We start from the raw sequence: 21624 nt of genomic DNA on the forward strand, positions 1-21624 counted from the left end.
GCCATAGAGGCCTAATGCATAACTCAAATGCCTGTTTAACTTTCATGACATTTAGCTAGTCAAAAACCGTAGCTGAAAGGCATGATTTTCACAGCTGTGTTGCCACGTGAAGGGTATGTCAATATATCAAGTGAGTTGTTCTCATCATGGTTGCGATAATACGCATGTACCATGTATTTACAACATATATATATATATATATATATATATATATATATATATATATATATAGACACACACACACACACACACACACACACACGATATATGTCTGTTATGATAAAATATTTTATACTGAAGGTTGACGGAACAAGTTTTGTGCTGGGAGAAGGATACTTTTATGTTATCTTGTAAGTCAGGCATATAAATGTCTAGAGTATGAAATACATTATTGATAACCAGATGTAGAAACCTAATTGCAAGGCTACAGAAAATCACATAACAAAAGATCTTAAACTATGACTGTTATATGACCATGTATTTGGTACACTGTACACACTATCAAAACCCACAACAATTGTTAGGCAACAAATTTATTAAAATGTACATCTAACAGTAACTAAAAGCATAAAACATACAGTAAAAAAAACAAAGCAAAGTATTTTATCCAAAAGATGTGAAGCTCAAGATGCTGATGGTTCTTCAGGACCAGACTTCTCCTGCATCTTTGACTTTTCTTCCAGTGGGGGAGGGGCACAATAAGGAGTAGGCATAGGTAAGAATAAGACATAGTAGGGCTGCAATTGCAGATGTAGAGACTGAAGGGGTGGGACATTTCCTTGCTTATACAGCAAAGGAAGTTATTAGCAAGTCTGTTCCAGAATGGGATGGATTGTTCACCAGGGCATGTTATGCAGCTAATGTCACTGCAAGGCTTCCCTTCCCCTTCTGCCTGGTAGACCTTCATAGCATAGGGAAGGATGTTGGCCATATCAGCAAAAGGAATCAGTTGTCTAGGGTGATCTGCAGCATAGCTTGATTCTAGTAATTTTTTCAGAGTCTTTGCCAACAATCTGTGTTCTTACAGAAAACAAGGCCATGGTAATGCTCCTATTAACACAGGTGGCCAGCTATGGAATTTAGTGTGACTCTGATATAGGCACATCATGACGTCTAGGTATAGAATCATTACCAATCATGCTATGAACTTAATACATACTTATTATAAATACATGTATCTGACATGATCATTTAAGAAGGTACCAACCCAGGCCATGTGTGGAAGGAGATGAGTGGGGTGCCTCATGCAATATCCCGTGAAATTGCCATACAACAGCCTAACTTCAGGAAGGTAGAGCAGCCAGTATCTGAGGTATGTTTCTACCATGTTACTTGTACAAAGGCAGATGTATTCAGTACCTGACTGTGGTGTCCACAGGTGAATGTCATTGATGTGAAGACATGGGGGACTGCTTAACCACAGATACTAAAGAAGATTTTACTGCACATAGCAGTGCACAAGACAAGTATCACAAGGATGTGAAGTAGTTGGAGACGTATGGCATTGTCTGTTTTATAGGTTGTATAGATAATGACATGATATTGCAAAGGGTGTTGGCAGAGTCAGCATCAGGTATGTGGGGCAGATATATTGCAAGTGACGATGCAAGTGGCACACCTACATGCCCTGCTGCTGATACCACTCACACTGTGATCCAAGTAAGGAAAATGATGCAGCAAATTTAGCAAATGGAAAACAATCACCACAGCTGTTGCTGGGGTCACCGACCCTAACAGCCAAGCACCACAGACACAAAGCCTGTCTGCCTGTGCTAGTGTGGCATGCTACTGAAACAACACACATATGCTGTAGTATGTTCTCCTTGTGTCAGTAGACATTCATGGTAACCCCATGCTGTGGCCAGTGATATCAGGGGCCCTGATACTGTTTATGATGTGCTTGTACAACATGCAGCCATACTATGGGATAATGTGCAAGCCCAACAAACTACCACAAGTATACTGGCATTCGCTGCATATATCATGTAAAAGCATGCACAGATGGTAGACCACAGAACAGATGTTAATATTAGCCCAGATGCATAGATAATCAGTTGTTTGCCTGGAATTAGCACTGTTATCCATCCCATGGCAGTGAACTTCATGGCATAAAACATTTCTGAACACTCTTTTGTGTCAGTTTGCTGTCACTGACAATGGGGATATTATACAGCACACAAATAAAAAACAGTGGTGGTTAGCTATCAACCTTAGCAAAAACCTGCAAAGGCAGGAATACAGACTCCAGCAGTGATGGGAATGTCATCTAAACACCATGGCCAGCCACCCCTCACAAGCCCTAGACCAGCAACTGCTGCTAGAGGAGTCATTAAAATGGTGTGTGCCTAGGACACACTGCAGCAAGACACAGTAGTGCAGATGTGCAGCTCACTGGAACCCACCATGATCCATTTGCTAGTCCTGAAGCCATTACGACTCTACGTAGTCAATTAACAGCATACCACAATCACTGTAACTGTGCAGAGAAACAGCATTATTCTTCTCTGTTGGTGTTACACACACACATACACACACACACACACACACACACACACACACACACACACACACTGAAGGCACACCATACAAGCCTATGTAGTGCTTAACAATAATGTTATAATATCCCACATTTGTTGCTGTGTTGCATTCAGTATTCAAGGATGGATCCTTTCTATGGTCATAGTGCATGCAAACGATGGTACCTTATTGGGTCTGAACCTTAGCACACATATGCATGCTTCAGTTTGTTTTATTAAAGTAAACAGTATTATAACACACCAATGCATACACAGGACAGGCAGCGCACACACACACACACACACACACACACACACACACACACACACACACACACACACACACACACATACACACACACAAAATCTTTAATGTGTTGATAACTCAGCTCTGTACACATAAATGCCTTGTAATTGTATCGCAGATTTGATGCGCCACATCCTGAAATGCTTGCATTGTTCAATGTCATCTGGCTTGCACTAAATTTGAATTGAAAATCTGGCTGTATGTCCACATTGACAGGATATTCCAAAGCTGGTCATGAGGCTGCAGCTGCTGCAGTCAGGATGTCCATGGTCATGAGTGCAACACGCAGCATACCACAGCTTTAGCAGGTGCATATTGCTGTAACCACCAGAGACATCCAGGCTTCAGAAAAGAGCATCTTCATATGAACAAATACATGCTACATGTTACACATCTGCTTGTGTGCTGTTACATGCCTCCTCCACCTGGAATTTATTTATTTATTTATTTTACAATTGTTAACTGGGAAAGTCCAGTCTTCACAGCAGTGTAATAGCCAAGGCTGCGATGACTATCCTTCTCTTCAGCTTTTGACTTTCTCATCACCTGAGCCCAAAACGTATGTGTGGGAAATAACTGTTCAATCAGTATTACACTGAGCACGGGGTATCCCTCAGGGCTGCGTTCTGAGTCCTGTGCTGTTCACCTTGTGAAGAAGGCACAACAATGTCTGCACTTCCTAACAAAACTGAGGAAGGCAAACCTGTCTCAGTAATTCCTCAAAGCCTTCTACAGGGGGACCATCAAGAGCATCCTCTCAAATAGAATCATAGTTTGGTATGGTAACTGCAAAGCATCTGCCACAAGGCTCTGTGTGAGGACAGTGGAAAAAGTCATTTGTTCCTCGCTCCTATCTCTGGATGATCTGCAAGAGACTTGGTGTGTGGGAAGTGCTAGGAAGATAATCGATGATCCCACTCACCCTGTCCATGGCATCTACTTCCATCTTTCCTTGGGCAGGCGGTATCGCAGCTTACACTGCAAAACATCTAGTCTGAACAGGAGCTTCTTCCTGCTATCCATAAGGCTGCTGAACTTGAATGCCAGGCATGACAACAAATAATCCGATCAATATGCCACTTGCTGTGAAGTATCATCTATAGTAATCACTCTGGCAAATTACTTCAATAACTGGTACAGTTAGCCTGATTTCTTATGCTATTACTTCCTGAATGTGCAATAATCAGAAGTCATCACTCCATACATGTGCAAAATGAACATCAAAATATATCATACTGCAACTGATGAAGTGCAATATCTAAGCAATCACAATGTAAAGTCATAGTCTTGCAATACCTACTGGTATAACATTGTCTAATGTCTTCCTGTCCAATTGTGGTCATTTATTGTGCTGTTAATATTTTAAGTATTACTGTATGTGCATTAGTCTGACTGTCACTCAGACTATGTGCTCATTGTTATGTCTTGCATGGGGACAAAAAACAACATAATTTTGTTCAGCGTGCACTGCTGTGTATATCTGATTAACAATAAAGTTTACTTTGACTTTTACTTTGACATCCACCAACAGATGGAATGCATGGCATAGGGAACAACTAAACTAGATGTGAAAGTCAAATGTGCAACCAAGATAATTGCTGCAACAAGTTTAATAAATGAATTAATTAACATTTAATTTATTGACAACCATTAATATCTGCAGATATGGTATCTTTGGTCTTGACAAAAAAGGACGCAAATTATTCTTACAAAATAAATGCTTGTATCATAAACAAATGACTCCATCCATTCGTAGCCAACAATTTGAATTTTGACTAGTATATCCTAAAAAAGTCAACAAAGCAGAAGCAGATTCTTTGTGTCTTGGTCCCCTACATGATCCTTACAGCTCTGCTACCAAGTGCCCCACATCCATGCCAGGTCTACCAGCTACTCTGAACACCCCAGACTTTCTATGCTTTTCTGCTGGGGGCATTTGTGGAACCTAAGGTTGTCCTGGAGGGTTTTGGCCATATACATTCCAATTTTTTTTTTTTATTATGCCCTACTCACTATTCCCCCATTGCAGTTCTATTGTGACACTATGGCACCTATGGGGCAGACATGCAATGGGGGACATGTGGAATTGGCACCTTAGTCATGCTCACCACCATATCCCTCCTCAGCTACGCTTCCATGCACAATGTCCACATCTTCCACCAGGTTTCACAGCTGGGAATGCTCATGTAACCGCCCACCCTCCCTGTGATGAGCACCCCCATCCTTCCCCTGTCACTCCGTCTGTCAAATGAGCTGTTAACTCATGTCACTCTCTCTGTCAAATGAGCTGCTAATTGAACCTGGGTCGACTGGGCTTTAGTCAAGGCTGCATCCCACAATGCCACTGCAGCAGGCTGACAAAGCATATTCTGTAGCCTGGCTAATTCTAAATGTCATGTCTCATCACCTCAGAGAGGGACATCATTAAATTTCTTTTTACCTCACTAGTCTGACCCATTATTGATTACAATGCTGTGTTGTGTAGCCTTAAAACAAGCTGTCTGAAACAATGTGTAAATATATAATTGACGACTATAAAAATCACAGAGCTGGAAATGTGAGTTATTTGGTAAGTGATTTAGAAAAGATTCAGGGATTTTCATTACACTCTGTGTAACTTAGAAGTGATGTCTATATGGTAGATAAAGCAATGTTGTATCCAATTCTGTTTGAAAGCCTGTGCCTGGAACACACTAGTTCAAATTTATTATAGTACTTATTATCTAAGCACTTTACAAATCAGACCAGCACTCAAACAGTTTAAAAAGTTAGTATGACCAATTAAATAACTATAAATATGCAATGATTTACAAAGAAAAAGTCTTGCTAACCAAAGCAAATTAGACTGTGGTTAAACAATGTTCCGTTATTAAAAATAGTATAGCACAGCAACATTGTAAAATTGTAACATAATTACATGAATGGTGCAAGATAATAACTGGTGCTGACAAAACGGCAACAAATAAACTCAAATCAACGTCTGAGTCAAGACATAAAGCAATGTCCCAACTTAATCTCACAACAAAATGAACTTCTGACCATTCCCCAGAAAGAAAAGGTATATTTTTGGTGTGCAAATTTGCCGAACAAATTGAGCATGCAATTGACTGCAAACAATTAGCTTCCAGCAATAAATTATGCTTAGAAACTGAGAATGATTAAGTCAACTTAACAATTTGCAATATAGTCTTATTGTCTTAAGCTGCCAAAGCCCACACCAAGAGCCATTTGACAAACATTAATGAACATCTCCCATTTCTCCAGTCTTTGTTCTCCATTTTCATTCTTCATAGCCCAGAAATAATGTTTAGCCTCCATCCAATGGATTGCTTCCAAAAGAGCTGTAAATCCATAAACGTTAGGGCAAAAAGACAACCTCAGTTCTCATCATCAGAGTGGTTCTCTGATTGATATAATCAGTACATCACATCAGGGACACTATAGCATCAGTGCTGTAGCACCCAGCACCATCCACAAGCAAGCAAAGTCAAAATAATTGATTAAAATACCAAATCAGTGACAGAATGCATGAAGATTAAAATGACCCAAGACATATAGGAAGCTCTGCAGTCTGACAGCCTCCTTTGCTATTGTTGAGAACATCACAATGTCAGATACAATTGAGAAATCTAACTCCAGACTGGAGAATGCAAAATTAAAAAAAATAAATATCAGTATCAAAAAATGTGATAGATGCATTCAAGGCTGCTCTATCTTGATGTGCATGGATCCAATCGGTGTGTGTGTGTCTGTGTGTAAATACATATTGTGGGGGGACACAGTGGTGCAGTGGTTAGTGTTGTCAACTCACAGCAAGAGGTTCTCCGGTTTGATTCTCGGCTGGGGTGCCTTCTGTGCAGAGTCTGCATGTCCTCCCTGTGGTCATGTGGGTTTCCTCCAGGTGGTCTGGTTTCCTCCCACATTCCAAGGACATGCAGTATGTGGATTGGACACTCTAAATTAGCTATAGGTGTGTGTGTGTGTGTGTGTGTGTGTGTGTGTGTGTGTGTGTGTGTGTGTGTGTGTGTGTGTGTGTGTGTGTGAACTACCGCAACAGAGCTAGCCACCCGGTGTTGTAAACCTTGGCTTGGGATGATTGTCACTGTTGAAAGTGAAACCCTGACCCCATGTGCAAAATGGGAAAAAGGGGTTGAGGATGGATATATACATATATGTACACATATTTTATATATATATATATATATATATATATATATATATATATATATATATATATATATATATATATATCGGTCTACTTCACTTCACCAAAATCCCATTTCACTGGCATTCATTTCACTGAGACCAAATCACCTAACTTCCAAACACTGACAACTCATTTCACAAAAATGTCATTTCACTGACAGCTTAAAATGCTAAATTTCATAAGACTAAATGGGAAACCATACACAAACAAACTCACAAAACTAATAGCTACCTCTTTCCACAACTTAAAAAGTACTTATATATCCTCTTAATAAAAAAACAGACAATATAAACCCAAACTAAGTGGGGGGGGGGGCTATGCCCCCCCCCCCCCCAACTATATATACTAACTCCAGGTTGCACTTACACACATCAAGTCTGTAGCTTACAATTCAGTGAAATGAGATTCAGTGAAATGAGTTGTCAGTGTTGTGAACTTTAGGTGATTTGGTCTCAGTGAAATGAATGTCAGTAAAGTGGGATTTCAGTGAAGTGAAGTAGACCCATATATATATATATATATATATATATATATATATATGTGTGTGTGTGTGTGTGTGTGTGTGTACACACACACACACACACACACACACACACACACACACACACACATACACACACACACATGTTGTGGGTCCTAGTTTACCCTTGAGGTCCAATTCTAGCTCTTAGTTTTACCTCAGATTGTGGCTCATAGTTTACCTCCAACTTCCTGTATGGATACTCTGATTTTGTTGTGTAAAATTGGCATTTTCAGGTAAATGACTGAGGATTACAGTCAGTCAGTAAGGCTAGTCAATGATTTTCATATTTCAGAAAATATACATCAATGAGGAACTTCTCTGATTTTTTTCTCCATTTATGCTCTTCCATTTCTTTTTAATCTATTAGTTAGCCAGGTAAATTCACATTTTAGGTGCAACTCAGGAGCACACTGTCTGATTAAGTGACTTGTTCAGAGTTACACTGTGGAGGTAGAAAAAGACAAAACCTGTACCCTTGAGTCCCTGGTCTATTAAGAACTTGTAGTCTTAATCCTTGGTACTAACTGCCACACCTTTCTTAATGTCTGTATTTTCTGCTAAATCACTGAGGAGGTTAGTCAGTCAATAATACTAGTCATTAGAACTTCATAGTTCTTTTTTGTTCAGAAAGTATATGTTAATGCAAAACCTGTACTTCTTTTAACTTTTTTCAGTGAATTACAGTAGTCTGCTTCTTGTTTTTCCATTTTTGCAGGTTATCTCTGATTTTATATCATATTTATGCACTGTCCCTCCTTAAGTTCTTTTTTTCCCCTGGTATATTGCTAAGGATTGCAGTCAGTCAATAGAATTTCATAATTCTTACTGTTCAGAAAATGCCATGTCCTTGCAACATCTGCTGTTTATTTTTAAGTGAATTCACATCATCTAGCACTTAAAGCTCTAAATTTTTAGCAAACTACTTCTTTTAGTCAAAAGTACAGGGTTTGAATTCTTCCACCACCATTTTCATGCTAAGTGACTTTAAGCAAGTCATGTAACCAAACAGTGCTCCCTGGTTGCCTCTGAAAAGAGACACTTTGTCCAGTGAGTTTACCTGGTTAACAAATGGATAAAGTAATATTTAAGATTTGCCCACACCATTATCTAGGGTTTTCTTAAGAGTTCTTGAGCATATAAGTTAGGAGATATTTTGGTTTCTTCCTTGTAAAGAGTTGTGGCTTTCCGGCAAATTGTTGGGGGTTGCAGTCATTAAATAAAGACAGTCATGTGAGTTTCAGACTTGTTATCTTCCTGTAAATGCTGGCTAATGCAAAGTTTGCTATTCTAGCAACTTTATAAATAAATAAAAGAAATACAATCAATTCTTGATTTGGGGTCTTTATTTATGTCGGATTCTTAAATTAAGAAGTTAAGAGGGCAGAAGAGATTTATTCACTCACTTGATTTCAAGCAGATATCCGAAGTGCGTAATAATACAAGAGGCTATAAGTGATTGTGTGTGTGTTTGTGTGTGTGTGTGTGTGTGTGTGTGTGTGTGTGTGTGTGTGTGTGTGTGTGTGTGTGTGTGTGTGTGTGTGTGTGTGTGTGTGTGTGCATGCGTGTATGGGTACAGAGGGGATAGTTCTCAATTGTCCCTGATTTCATAAAAAGTGTGGCTTTCTGGTAAAGTATTGTGGATTGCAATCACTAAACAGTAACAAATGTGAGTTTCCAACTTCATATCCTTCAGAAAACATTTGCTAATACAAAACCTATTGTACCAGCAACTTTCTAAGTATATAAGAACAACATATCAGTGTCTGCAGCTTGATAGGTAGCATACTCACCTTTGGTGCATGAAAATCAGAAGGCTTTGGGTTATGTTTACCCAGGTGATTGGATTAGTTTTCCATTGCTTGACATTGTAGTGCAGCAGTAGGGGGTTTTGCACTCCTGAATGTGTAGTTATTTGGATGAGCCATTAGGAAGTGTTCCAGAGTGCCCTGGACAAATTTCCCCTTTTTAGCAAAAATACACCCTCAGGGGTCTTCTAAAAATAGGCCACCAGCCTAGTGAGACTAACTCAGTCAACAAAAGATACAAAAATAAATTAATTTAAAATGTTTGTCTCTGAATTTTAGGCTTTAACACATGGCTGTGTGTATGTGTTTGTATGTGTGAATACTTGGTCCCTGTATCCCAGAGTAATTATGGTGTAATAGAAGGAATATATTATAGCAAACAAGGATAATCATTATATGAGCCACAATCTTTGGCTATGATCCTTGGTTTCTTTGTTTTGTTGACTGTTAAAAGTGTACTTACTATTTGGTAGTGAATAAACTGGACAATGTGAAGTTTATGAGGTTAGTGTTAATATTTTAACTATGATTACATTTTTAATTTAGCTTGTTTTTTGCAGGCACACAGGTGTAAAATTCACTGCAATGGGCTGCAACATTTTGTCTATTCCCTGAACTAAGAAGGCTATGAGCTGTTAATGAGCTGCTTCCTGTAGTGTAGACATTGATTCCCTCAGCCTTCATTTGTTGACTTTGTGACTCTAACCAAATCACTTCCCCAGACAGTGCTCTTGGGTCACCCCTGAAAGGGACACTTGTGCCCAGTGGGCAGTCGTAAGTTGTTAGCAAGTGTATTATACATTTGTCTTTTGAATTCTTGCTTCTTTCACATAGCCGTTACCTAGTGGTTCACTATATGTTGTTTGACTATAAATCCCAGCATGTCTCGCATGGTTTAATTTTTCACTAGATACAATATTCAGTAAATGTGAGTTTCAATGGAGAAGAAGTTTACTGCTGCTCATGCTAAGTCTGTTTTCAATGTCAGAATATTTTGTTGTGTTTAGCAAGTGGCTATCAGTGTTTTACTATAAAATTTGAAATGCACGTTTTAAATTAAATCTAAATCTGTTTGATCACCATAAAAGTAAAGAAGAAAATAGTATGAATACTGACAGGTTTCAAAAGTGTTTTATACTAATTATGAAGAAACAGACACTGGTATAACCCCGGGGAGGGCATCCATTACCCCTACAGCCCCATTTGACCATTATCTCATTCTGAATGCATTATACATTGCCTTCCAAGATTTTCACATAAGCTTCCCCCTTTACTGAACTCATTATCAGGCTGTCATTTCATAAGATCCTAAGAGGACAGCATTGGCAATATTTGAAGTATGAACATATTGAAATGCATGTAAACAAAAAAGCAGTCATTAACGTCCTTCAGAAATAATCATGATACATCCAGATTTTAAGTCCGTTGTTATTAATGTTTATCGTGCATGTAATGAAAAATAAAACACCATTCTTATTTATGTATTTCTGAAGAGTATTAATTGAGGTTAGAGTCAACATTATATAGAACTAGTGTCAGTTATCTCAAAGCAGTTTGCGTCTCCACAACTCTGGTTCCCAGGATGCAGAAGTGCAATGAAAGGTTTAACAGCAATCCATTTTCTCAAGATTTCATCTAAACGTAAAATCAGTCATAGCTAATGTATCAAATATTAAATCTACCTCTTATTGGTTGTCATTTTTTTAAGAAATGTGATTATTTTATACAGTCTGTATAAAGTGGGATGGTATGTTTATACTTCAAATATAGCCAATGATCTCCTCTTAGGATCTTATGAAATAACAGCCTGATAATGAGTTCAGTGCAAGTAATGATTTTCCATTGAGCATGAGTACTGTGTAGAAGCAACAACAACCTAGTAGCTCAGAGTCTTCAACATGGAGGTCTGTGGTTAAGCAATAGATGCATCCAAAATAGTCATCCTTCTCCTGTAAAAGCTGCTTCTGCAGTTGAAACCAGTATACCTCTCAACCTCTTAGTGCAAGAAATCTGTTCAAAACCTAAAACTAATTGGGGGACAAATGCCCAAAAATAGGGACATATTGTAAATATCACCCTTATAAACTTAGACAGTTGCTAGAATAATAGCTTTTGCTTTAGCATGCATTTTCTGCAGGATATAAAGTCTGAAACTCAAATACATGTCATTATTTAGTGACTTCAGTCCTCAGTGATTTGCCATAAAACCACAAATTTTATGAGGAAGAGACCAAACACCTGAGGCAAAAATCTGTACAGTTGAGAGGTACGGAAGCCAGTGCTACTGATGAAGGTATAAATGTTAAAGTAAAACACATTAAATTAATGGGAAACAGCTCTGGTGAAGACTGAAGTAATATGTAGATAAACAGTCAAGTCAAAGCTTCAGACTTTGCTGGTTAACATCAACCATAAAGAGGAGGCCTGGGGATGTGTGTTAATATTAAAGAGGTAGCTCCTTATGGCAATCATTAATTATACTTCCTTCTTATACTTATGAGAAATTAATAAATCCAATAGGCATTGCCTGCTGCATTCAAATCCCTTAAGGAAGTATTGCCTCAGTCCTTAGGGAAATGTGTTGCTTTTGTAAAATAAGTTGAAAATAGGTTTTCTACTTGAGTTAAACCTCAGCTTGGCAGAGGAGCTTTGTTTTTAAGGTTACATAATTTGCAGCTAGAACAATTGTTTGTGTCTAAATTGCATCTGAATGTATTAATTGTCATGATCTACAGGCAATATCCACTCTCTTCATGGAAAGTATATGCTGGTGTGCTAGAACAGGCACAGATGACCACTTCCAATGGAAACAGTGTACAAAAGATCATAATTCATAAAGATTATAATTCTGCATCCAAAGACTATGATGTCGCTTTGATGAAGTTAAGAACTCCACTACAATTTACAGGTGGGTAAATATTGTCACTGCTTTACTACATACTTCAGAGTTATCAAATTTCAAAGGTAGCAATGAAAACATGTAGAGCAGGTAATAGATTGTGAGGTAAAATGCTATGATTACTGCATTATTAAATAGTACAATTACTTAACCCCACGCATGAAATTAAGACAAGAGCCACCTACAGGGGAGATGTACAGCACTGTCATGATTCTGTCCTGATGTTTGTTTTAATATTCACTGCTGCAGTCCTCATATTTTGTATCTCCTATTTGCTGGTAGCCTATTGCCAACTCAACTTGCAGAGTTTTACCCAACCAGGGATTAAGCTGATGCACTCCCTATAAATACATGTGTACCTCAGTGATATAAATGATAATTCAGCAGACATCATCCTCAAATCCATCTAATATACCAACCCTCGAAAATATCCTATCCTGTTTTAGCCACAACTTAGACTATGAAACTGTCATTCTTGGTGATGTCAATATAGACTGGTCCAAACTTATTACTGACTCCACACAATCCAGCATCAACTTACATGGTTTCCATCAACTGCTTACATCCCCCACCCATTTCAACAAAGACTTATCTTCCAATTCCACCATTGACTGGATACTCACAAACTCTCCCCACCTCTACCCATGGCCCATGTACCCTACCTGACTCCTTAAGTGATCACCTCCCACCCTCTATCCTTACACACACCTCCCAGCCACACAAACCCCACCTATATAGAGATTGTCGTAAGCTCTCTAACTTCAATAACACCCAATTTAACTCCATACTATCTAGTTTTGATTGGTCCATCCTTAAACACATCCCTCTTGATGATGCAGTCAGTAAATTTAAGAACATTTTCTTAGATACCCTTAATTCACTTGAAAATTAGAATTAAATCAAACTATGCTTCATGGCTCTCCAAGGATACTAGAGCACTGATGCATAACAGGGATAGCACCTGGAAGTCATGGCTTAAAACCAGGCATACTCCCCATCTACTTAAATAGACAATTACATAACCTAGTCAAGAAATTAGTCAATAAAGACAAGACATCTTACTACAACTCACCTCAACTAGACAACAGGTCCAACTCTCGCATTTTCTGGACTACTCTTAACAAAATACTCTACCCTGGCAAGCCTTCTAGCCTCTCACCCTACCCCAACAAATCTCCTCCAGAAATTTCTACCCTACTCAACAAACACTTCATTGACACTATCCAAAACCTCACGCCCTCTAATACTAACACTGAAACTATCACTACCATCATCAACCCTCATAACCAGAATCTCTTCTCATTTAAACCTGTGTCAACTTCCTACATTAAATCCCTTTTTCTAAAGCTTAAACCATGTTCTCCCTCTACCGATAACCTACCTCCTACATTCCTCAAACTTACTGCTGAATCTATAGCCTATCCTATATCCAGTCTCATTAACAGATCTATACAAGAGGCTACAATTCCTGCTATCTGGAAATCCTTCTATACTATCCCACTACATAAGGGTGGCAACTCCACTGATCCATCTAACTATCGGCCCATTGCCATTCTTTCTCCCATCTCCAAGTTACTCGAAAAATGCATTTACTCACAACTTCTCAACCACCTCCTTCAACACAACCTTCTCACTCCCACTCAGCATGGCTTTTGTCCCCACCACAGCACATCCACCACCCTCTTCTCTTTCATTCATACCATAGCCTATGCCCTTGATAACAATCAACTAATATCCTGCCTCTTCCTTGACCTTTCCAAAGCCTTTGATACAGTCTCTCACCCAATACTCCTTTATAAATGATCTAACCTCAACCCATCTTCCTCCCCCCTTGCTTGGTTCTCCAGCTATCTCTCAGATAGACAGCAGTCTGTCAAATGGTTCTCCTCCTCCGCTACCTTTATATCTGATGTTCTTCGTGTTTCACTGTTGCAGTCATCACTTTTGGGTTATCTGCTTGCAGTAGCCCTCAGTCAGCCTGATTAACAAAGTCTTGGGTCCTGCGTCGGTTGCTGTCCCTTCTTCCATGACATCAGGTCGTCAGGGGTATAAAACATGCAGCCGATGCCATTACATCAGTCTTTCTTGCTGTGTGGTGCCTGAAGCAGAAGCAGTTCACAAGTGTCAGTCGGCCGACTCCTGAAATTTTCATTTTCAAGTTTCAGAACCAAAGTCTTCAACTAAAGCTAAGTAGCCCATTAGGTAACTTTCTCTTGCTCCTTACCGATGTCAGTAAAACTTAATAATTGCATTACTTGTGGAAAGCAAATACCACATAAAGATTTTCATTCATACTGTATTCCTTGCCTAGGCCCTGACCACGACATACCGTGCTGTCAGTTTTGTGCTTTATTTAATCAGCGCACTATCCGTCATCGGTATATTTTCGCCTCTAAATATTTCGGTTCTCAGTTTAATTATCCAGAAATGTCGTCGGTTAGCCATCCGACTACCGGCATTCCAAAAAAATGCAAGGATAAAGACAGAGATAGGCCGCCGAGGTCCAAAACTGCCGACGACACTTCTCCTAAGCCAGTCGCCAGTTCGCCGGTACTCAGTGAGGTGCTTTTGCAGCCCCTGATACCTGCTACTTCAGATTCACAGGCCTCTACTGAGACCAATTCGGAGTCCTGTGTGCCACAAGATGCTTCAGCTATGGAACCTGCGGATGCCTCTACCTTGGATGGGTCCAGAGACGCTGTGAAGGCACCAGCTTCTGAGGGTGTATTCAGGCCTATGGACTTGCATATTAAACCAATGCCTAATTCTTGTTTTAGGCCTAAATCTCAAACCATGCCTAAAAAAATGATGCCCAGGCCACATGCTCAGGCCTCTATGCCTAAAAAACAAATTATAAGAATGGCTGAAGATCTTATAACTCTAATCAGGGGAAGCCAGCCTCCCCCTTCTAAGAGACCTAGGACTGAATCTTCTGACCAGGATTCTGATTTTTCTGATACTTCTGATGATCTGGATTTGCCCTTATCTACTTATGAGAATTCTGATGCAGAGGACTCTATTCCCTCTGCTTCCCCTCCAGAGGATTTTTCTTTTGGTGAAACCTAACATACTCCAAGGGAGCATTTCCACTGGGAAAGCCAGGATTTTTCTGATTCAAAAAAAGAGGCTTAGGGATTTCTTATTCCTGCCTCAGCATAGGCCTTTAGCTATTCCTCCTGTACTAGATATTGTTGATGCTTTTTCAGAATCTAGTTTGGCTCCTGCCCCCAGAAAACATGACAGATATTACAGGGTTCCTGATTCACATAAATTCCTTTTTAAAAATCCTATTGCAGAACCAGAGACTATTTCACAGGGATCCAAGGGCATTAAGGCTTCTACTGCTAAAAATCCTACCCCTTCTGATAGAGTCTCCATGGCACTGGATAGATGGAGTAAGAAGGTGTACACTTCTGCAACCTTGGCCATTAGGGCTTTAAACTGCCAGTTTCATATGTTAAAGTATCAACAACAGGTTATTGGATTGCTTAAACAGAAATTGATGTTGATTCCTGACTGTGAGGAAAATAAAGAATTACAGGATTTAATGCATTCTGATGAACAGGTTGGAAAACATACTTTGCATTGTGGATTTGATTCTTTAGAGGCCTCTTGCAGGGCTGCTGTTACTGGTTCTGTGCTCAGAAGGCATGCTTGGCTTAAGGAGCAATCTTTACCTGATCATATTAAAGCTAAATTGTTGGATGCTCCCTTAATTCAGGACCGCCTGTTTGGCAACAAGGTTGAGAAAGTTCTTAAAAAGATGGAAGATAAAGCTAAATCTATGCAAACTGTTAAAGATTTTTTACAAGTTCAGCCTCCTAAATTTAGTAGGCACTGGCCCTCTAAGAATTTGTCCTTTCCAGCCTCTTCAAGGTCTTCTCAAGCCAAACCCAGACATAGCAGAAACCCCAGGATGTTCATCATGTTTTATGTTGCAGTCATTACAATAGGGTTATCCTGCTGGCAGGCTACCCACAGTTGGCCTGAGTTCCAAAGTCTAGGTCCGGCGTCAGTTGCTGTCACCTCCTCCCTGATGTCAGTGCACCAGGGGTGTAAAAGATGCAGCCGACGCCATTTTCTTCAGTCTTTCTTGCTGCGCGGTGCCCGAAGCAAAAGCAGTTCGCAAGTGCCGGTTGGCCAACTCCTGAGATTTTCAAATTCGAATTTTAGATCCGAAGTCTTCATTAAAGCTAAGTACCCCATTGGGGAAACTTTTTTTCTTGCTCCAGACTGATGTCAGAAAAAGTTAATAATTGTATTTCTTGTGGGAAGCAAATACCTCATAAGGATTTTCATTCTTACTGTATTCCTTGCCTAGGCCCTGACCACGACGTTGCTAGTTGTCGGTTTTGTGCTAGATTTAACCAATGCACTATTAAGCGTCGATACGATTTTGCATTTCATTATTTTGGCAGAAGATTTAACTATATAATGCTGTCGGAGCAACCGACTAGTTTATAAAAAGCACAAAGAAAAGGACAGGCACCCGAGGTCCAAAACCGACGACGAGGCTTCCGCTAGGCCTGCCGCCAGTTCACCGGTTCTCAGTGAGGCACTTTCGCAGCCCCTGACGCCCGCTACCTCAGAGCCACAGGCTGCTTCCGACTCCCACGTGGAGCCGACTAGGCCGCTGGAAACTCAAAGTATTGCACACTCGGAAACTATTCCCTCAGATGGGTCTAGAGCCACTGAGCAGGCATCGGCTTCTAAGGGTGTTTTAAGGCTTATACAGTTATATGTAAAACCAACTTCAGCTTCAATGGCAAAGTTTAAAGCTCTAAAGACAAAGAAACAAGCACAGCATTCTCCTGGACAGGCCTCCATGCCTAAAAAACAGATGCTTAAAGTGGCCGAAGACCTAATTACTTTGATCAGGGGTTCCCATCCCCTTCCTGATAAGAGGCCTAGGCAAGAGATAGAATATGCATCTTCAGATCAGGTTTCCATTTCCTCTGATTCCTCTTCTGACCAGGAATATTCTCTTCCTCCCTATGAGGATTCTGATGCTGAAGAATCTATTCCTTCAGCCTCCCCTCCTGAGGATTATTCTTTTGGGGAAACCCTGCATACTATGAGGGAGTATTTCCACTGGGAGAGCCAAGATTACTCAGAATCCACGAAAAGGCTGAGAGACTTCCTTTTATTACCTCAGCACAGGCCCCTTGCTATTCCTCCTGTTTTAGACATTGTGGATGATGTATTTTCAAAGTCCGGACTGTCTCCTGACTCTTTGCCACCAGCTCCTGTTAAGCCAGACAGATACTACAGGTCTCCTGATTCACATAAATTTCTTTATAAAAACCCTGCTGCAGACCCAGAAACAATCTCTCAGGGTCCCAAAGGGGTCAAGGGGTCCACTGCAAAAAACCCTATACCCTCTGATAGGGATTCAAGGGCCCTGGATAGATGGGGGAAAAAGATTTATGCTTCTGCTACCTTGGCTGTAAGAGCTTTAAATTGTCCATTTCATATGCTTAAATATCAGCAATATCTAATGTCACTGCTTAAACAAAAAATGTTGACAAATTCAGAATGTGCAGTAAACAAAGAAATGCAGGATTTATTGCATGCAGCTGAAGAAGTAGGAAAGCATACTTTACAATGTGGTTTTGATTCTCTAGAGGCTTCTTATAGGGCCGCTGTTACAGGTTCTGTCATTAGGAGACATGCTTGGTTAAAAGAACAGAATCTGCCCGATCATGTTAAAGCAAAATTGTTAGATGCTCCATTACAACATGATACCTTGTTTGGTGTTAAAGCAGAAGAGGTTTTGAAGAAAATGGAGGACAAAGCTAAATCTATGCAAACAGTCAAGGATTTCTTACAGATACAGCCTCCCAGATTTAGCAGGAACTGACCTGCAAAGAATTGGTCCTTTCCAGTGTCAGACAGGCCACAAAGAGGTAGATACAGATGCCCCAGAGGCAGATCACAGCCCCAAGGCTCATACAGGCCTAATCAATGGGGTGCTTCAGCCTCCAAAAGCGGAGAAGAAAAATCACAGCCATACAGGAAACTGTCTCAATGACTTTCCCCTGCCAGCACCAAGCACTTATCGTCTGGCAGCTCCTTTGGGGGGAAAACTTGCACTTTTTGCTCAAAATTGGCATATGATCACCCAGGACAAATGGGTCTTAAATATCATATCCCAGGGCTACAGGTTCCATTTTCACACCCTGCCAAGGCAAAACGGTATGCCAGACCTGCCACGCAATCAATGGACAGAGGCACAAAAACAAGTTTAATCCCTTATGGACATGAGGGCCATTCAGCAAGTACCACAGCAAGAGCAGGGACAAGGATTTTACTCAAGGCTATATTTGGTGCCCAGAAAGGACAAAACCTGGAGACCAATACTGGACCTGTCTATCCTGAACACATTCCTGGACATTCCAAAATTCAAAATGTTAACTCTGCAGCAGCTTCTGCCCATGCTGGGCAAGAAGGCTTGGCTTGTGACTTTAGACCTAAAAGAGGCATACCTGCATGTCCCAATCAAACAATCAGGCAGAAGATACCTCAGATTTATAGCTGGCTCAATGCATTACCAGTTCTCTGCACTGCCCATTGGCTTATCTACTGTGCCCAGGGTCTTCACAAAGTGCCTGGCACCAGTAATTGCTTTTTGCAGACAGAGGAATTCAAATATATCCTTACTTGAATGACTGCCTTATTCAAGCAGAGAACAAGGACACTCTACTACAGCATCGGCCATTTGTAAAAACATTACTAGCAGGCCTAGGGTACACAGTAAACGAAAAGAAATCAAAACTCAAACCCTCTCAAGAGATAATATTCCTGGATGCAAGCTTAAATACAACTGCCCAGATGGCTTATCTCACACCAGACAAACACAGACAACTGACTACTTATTTCAAAATGTTGGCAATAAAGACCCAGTTATCTGCAAGAAAAATTTTGCAGGCTTTGGGCTTAATGGCATCCTGTATTCTGCTAATTCCATATGCAAGACTGTATATGAGGAAATTTCAATGGTATCTAAAAAGTGTTTGGACTCAACATTGCCACAGCCTGGAAACAATAATTACCCTCATTCCCTGCCTGCAACAGGAGTTTCGATGGTGGGCAAAAGCCTGTCACCACAACACGGGACAGCCATTCACCTTACCCACAGCCAGGCAGACATTGACAACAGATGCATCAGATTATGCCTGGGGGGCCCATATGGCAGGAAGATGTATTCAGGGCACATGGTCCGCAAGTCAAATGCATCTACATATCAATCAAAAAGAGATGCTAGCAGTTCAAAATGCCCTGGCAGCCTTCAAGGACCTACTTCATCTGGGACAACTACTGATAAAGACAGACAACACCACGGTCATGTGGTATATAAACAAGCATGAGAGCACACATTCTTACCCCCTTTGCAGGCTAGCTATGACATTGTGAGACACAGCTCTGACTTACCAAGTACATCTGCAGGCACAATTCCTGAAAGGAAAGGAAAATACTCTGGCAGACGTACTAAGCAGAAACCTCCTGGATCCCCACAAGTGGAAGCTGGATCCACAAGTCTTCTCCATGATAACAAGGAAATGGGGATGCCTGGATATAGATCTATTTGCCTCCCCTCACAACTAGCAACTAAAAAGATTCTGCACAAGGACTTATCACAGACACGCATGGAAAGTGGACCCCCTATCTTTGAGCTGGAAAAAACTATTAGTATATGCCTTTCCTCCACTGCCTCTCCTCCCCAAGATACTCCTAAAGGTCAGACAGGAGAAGCCAAAAATGATACTAATTGCCTCAGACTGGCCACGCCAGTACTGGTATCCTATCCTAAGGAACTTGTCTCTATGCCCAGCTTGGACCTTACCTCAAATACCTTGCTTACTGTCCCAGCAAAACAATCAGATCCTGCACAGTCAACTCAGGACATTAAACCTGGCAGCATGACGGATAATGTAGTAATACAAAAAACACCTCTCAGTAAAGCTGTGATGGATGTAATTCTGGAAGCCAGAAGGCCTAGCACTAGAAAGTCTTATGCTGGAAAATGGAAGAGATTCTGTGCTTGGAACCAGGCACAAGAAACTGATACAGCTGTACAAAATATTCCTCAGATTTTGCAATTCTTAACTGAGATGCTGGACAAAGGCCTATCCTTTTCATCAATTAAAATACATGCCTGTGCCATTTTGGCTCATTACAATACAGAGCCACCAATTTTTTCTGATCCTTTATTAAAACAGTACCTTAGAGGAGCCAAAAATTTAAGGCCTCCAAGGAGATTACCAATACCTGCATGGGACCTCAACTATGTCTTGGAAAAGCTCACCCTGCCTCCTTTTGAACCAGCTGCTACTGCTGATATAAAGTTTTTAACTTGGAAAACAGCTCTGCTCCTAGCAATTACTTCTGCAAGATGAGTTTCAGAGCTACAGGCGCTCATGGCAGTGGAACCTTTTATTATTTTTTTATCCAGACAGGGTCTCTCTGAGGACAAATCCAACATTTATGCCTAAAGTGGTGTCCAGTGTGGCTCTTAACCAAACTATTCATCTGCCAACTTTTTATGCAAATCCACAGAACAAGTGGGAGAGAATTCTGCATTCTTTGGACGTACACAGACAGCTTAGATTCTACTTAGACAGAACCAAAACTTTCAGGAAGACAGAGCAATTACTAGTGGCATATGCTGCAGGATCACAAGGAAAGGCTATCTCAAAGCAGACTATTTCCAAGTGGATAGGCCACTGCATCCGTTTCTGCTATTTACACCATGGCAAGACAGTGCCTAAGGGCATCAGGCCACATTCCACCAGAGCTGCAGCCACTTCAGCAGCCTTTCTCAGGGGAGTACCAACCTGAGACATTTTAGAGGCGGCTACTTGGAGTTCAGTGCACACCTTTACAAAGCATTATCATCTGCCACTCTACTCTAAATCAAGGGCAGGCTTTGCCACTGCAGTTCTGCAGGGCCTTATAGCCACTCCTAATGCTGATGTTCTTCATTCCACATTGCTGCAGTCCTAACTATTGGGTAGTCCGCTGTCCAGTCGGCCCGAATACCAAAGCATATGGCTGACGTCGGTCACGGCGCATTAGACTGACGTCAGTACGTCAGGGTACTAATGCGCATGACCGACGTCATATCCTCAGTCTTTTTTGCCGCATGGTTCGATGCAGAAGCAATTTTGCGAGTGCAGGTTGGCGTTCTGAAAGTTTCTGAAGCCAGAGTTTCAGACCGAATCAAAGTTGGCTAAGTACCCCGTTGGGGAATATTTTGGTTTTCTTGCCTCAGTATTTAACCGGATGTCAGAAAAAGTGAATAACTGTATTTCTTGTGGGAAACAGATACCTCATAGGGATTACCATACTTTGTGTATACCTTGTTTAG

At 40.7% G+C, this 21624-nt stretch overlaps 1 protein-coding gene across 1 annotated transcript in view; it reads left to right on the forward strand.

Annotated features, from left to right (window-relative positions):
• The window catches only part of TMPRSS2 (transmembrane serine protease 2), a 396349-nt gene that overhangs the window by 274085 nt on the left and 100640 nt on the right, over positions 1-21624 (forward strand). Inside the window, exon 6 of the mRNA XM_044071951.1 lies at positions 12094-12266. Within this exon, the coding sequence (XP_043927886.1) occupies positions 12094-12266 (173 nt within the window). The remainder of the gene's footprint in view (positions 1-12093; positions 12267-21624) is intronic.

Source organism: Protopterus annectens, chromosome 5.part0 (assembly GCF_019279795.1).
Source record: "Protopterus annectens isolate FY-2018-M chromosome 5.part0, PAN1.0, whole genome shotgun sequence".
Lineage (NCBI taxonomy): Eukaryota > Metazoa > Chordata > Ceratodontiformes > Protopteridae > Protopterus > Protopterus annectens.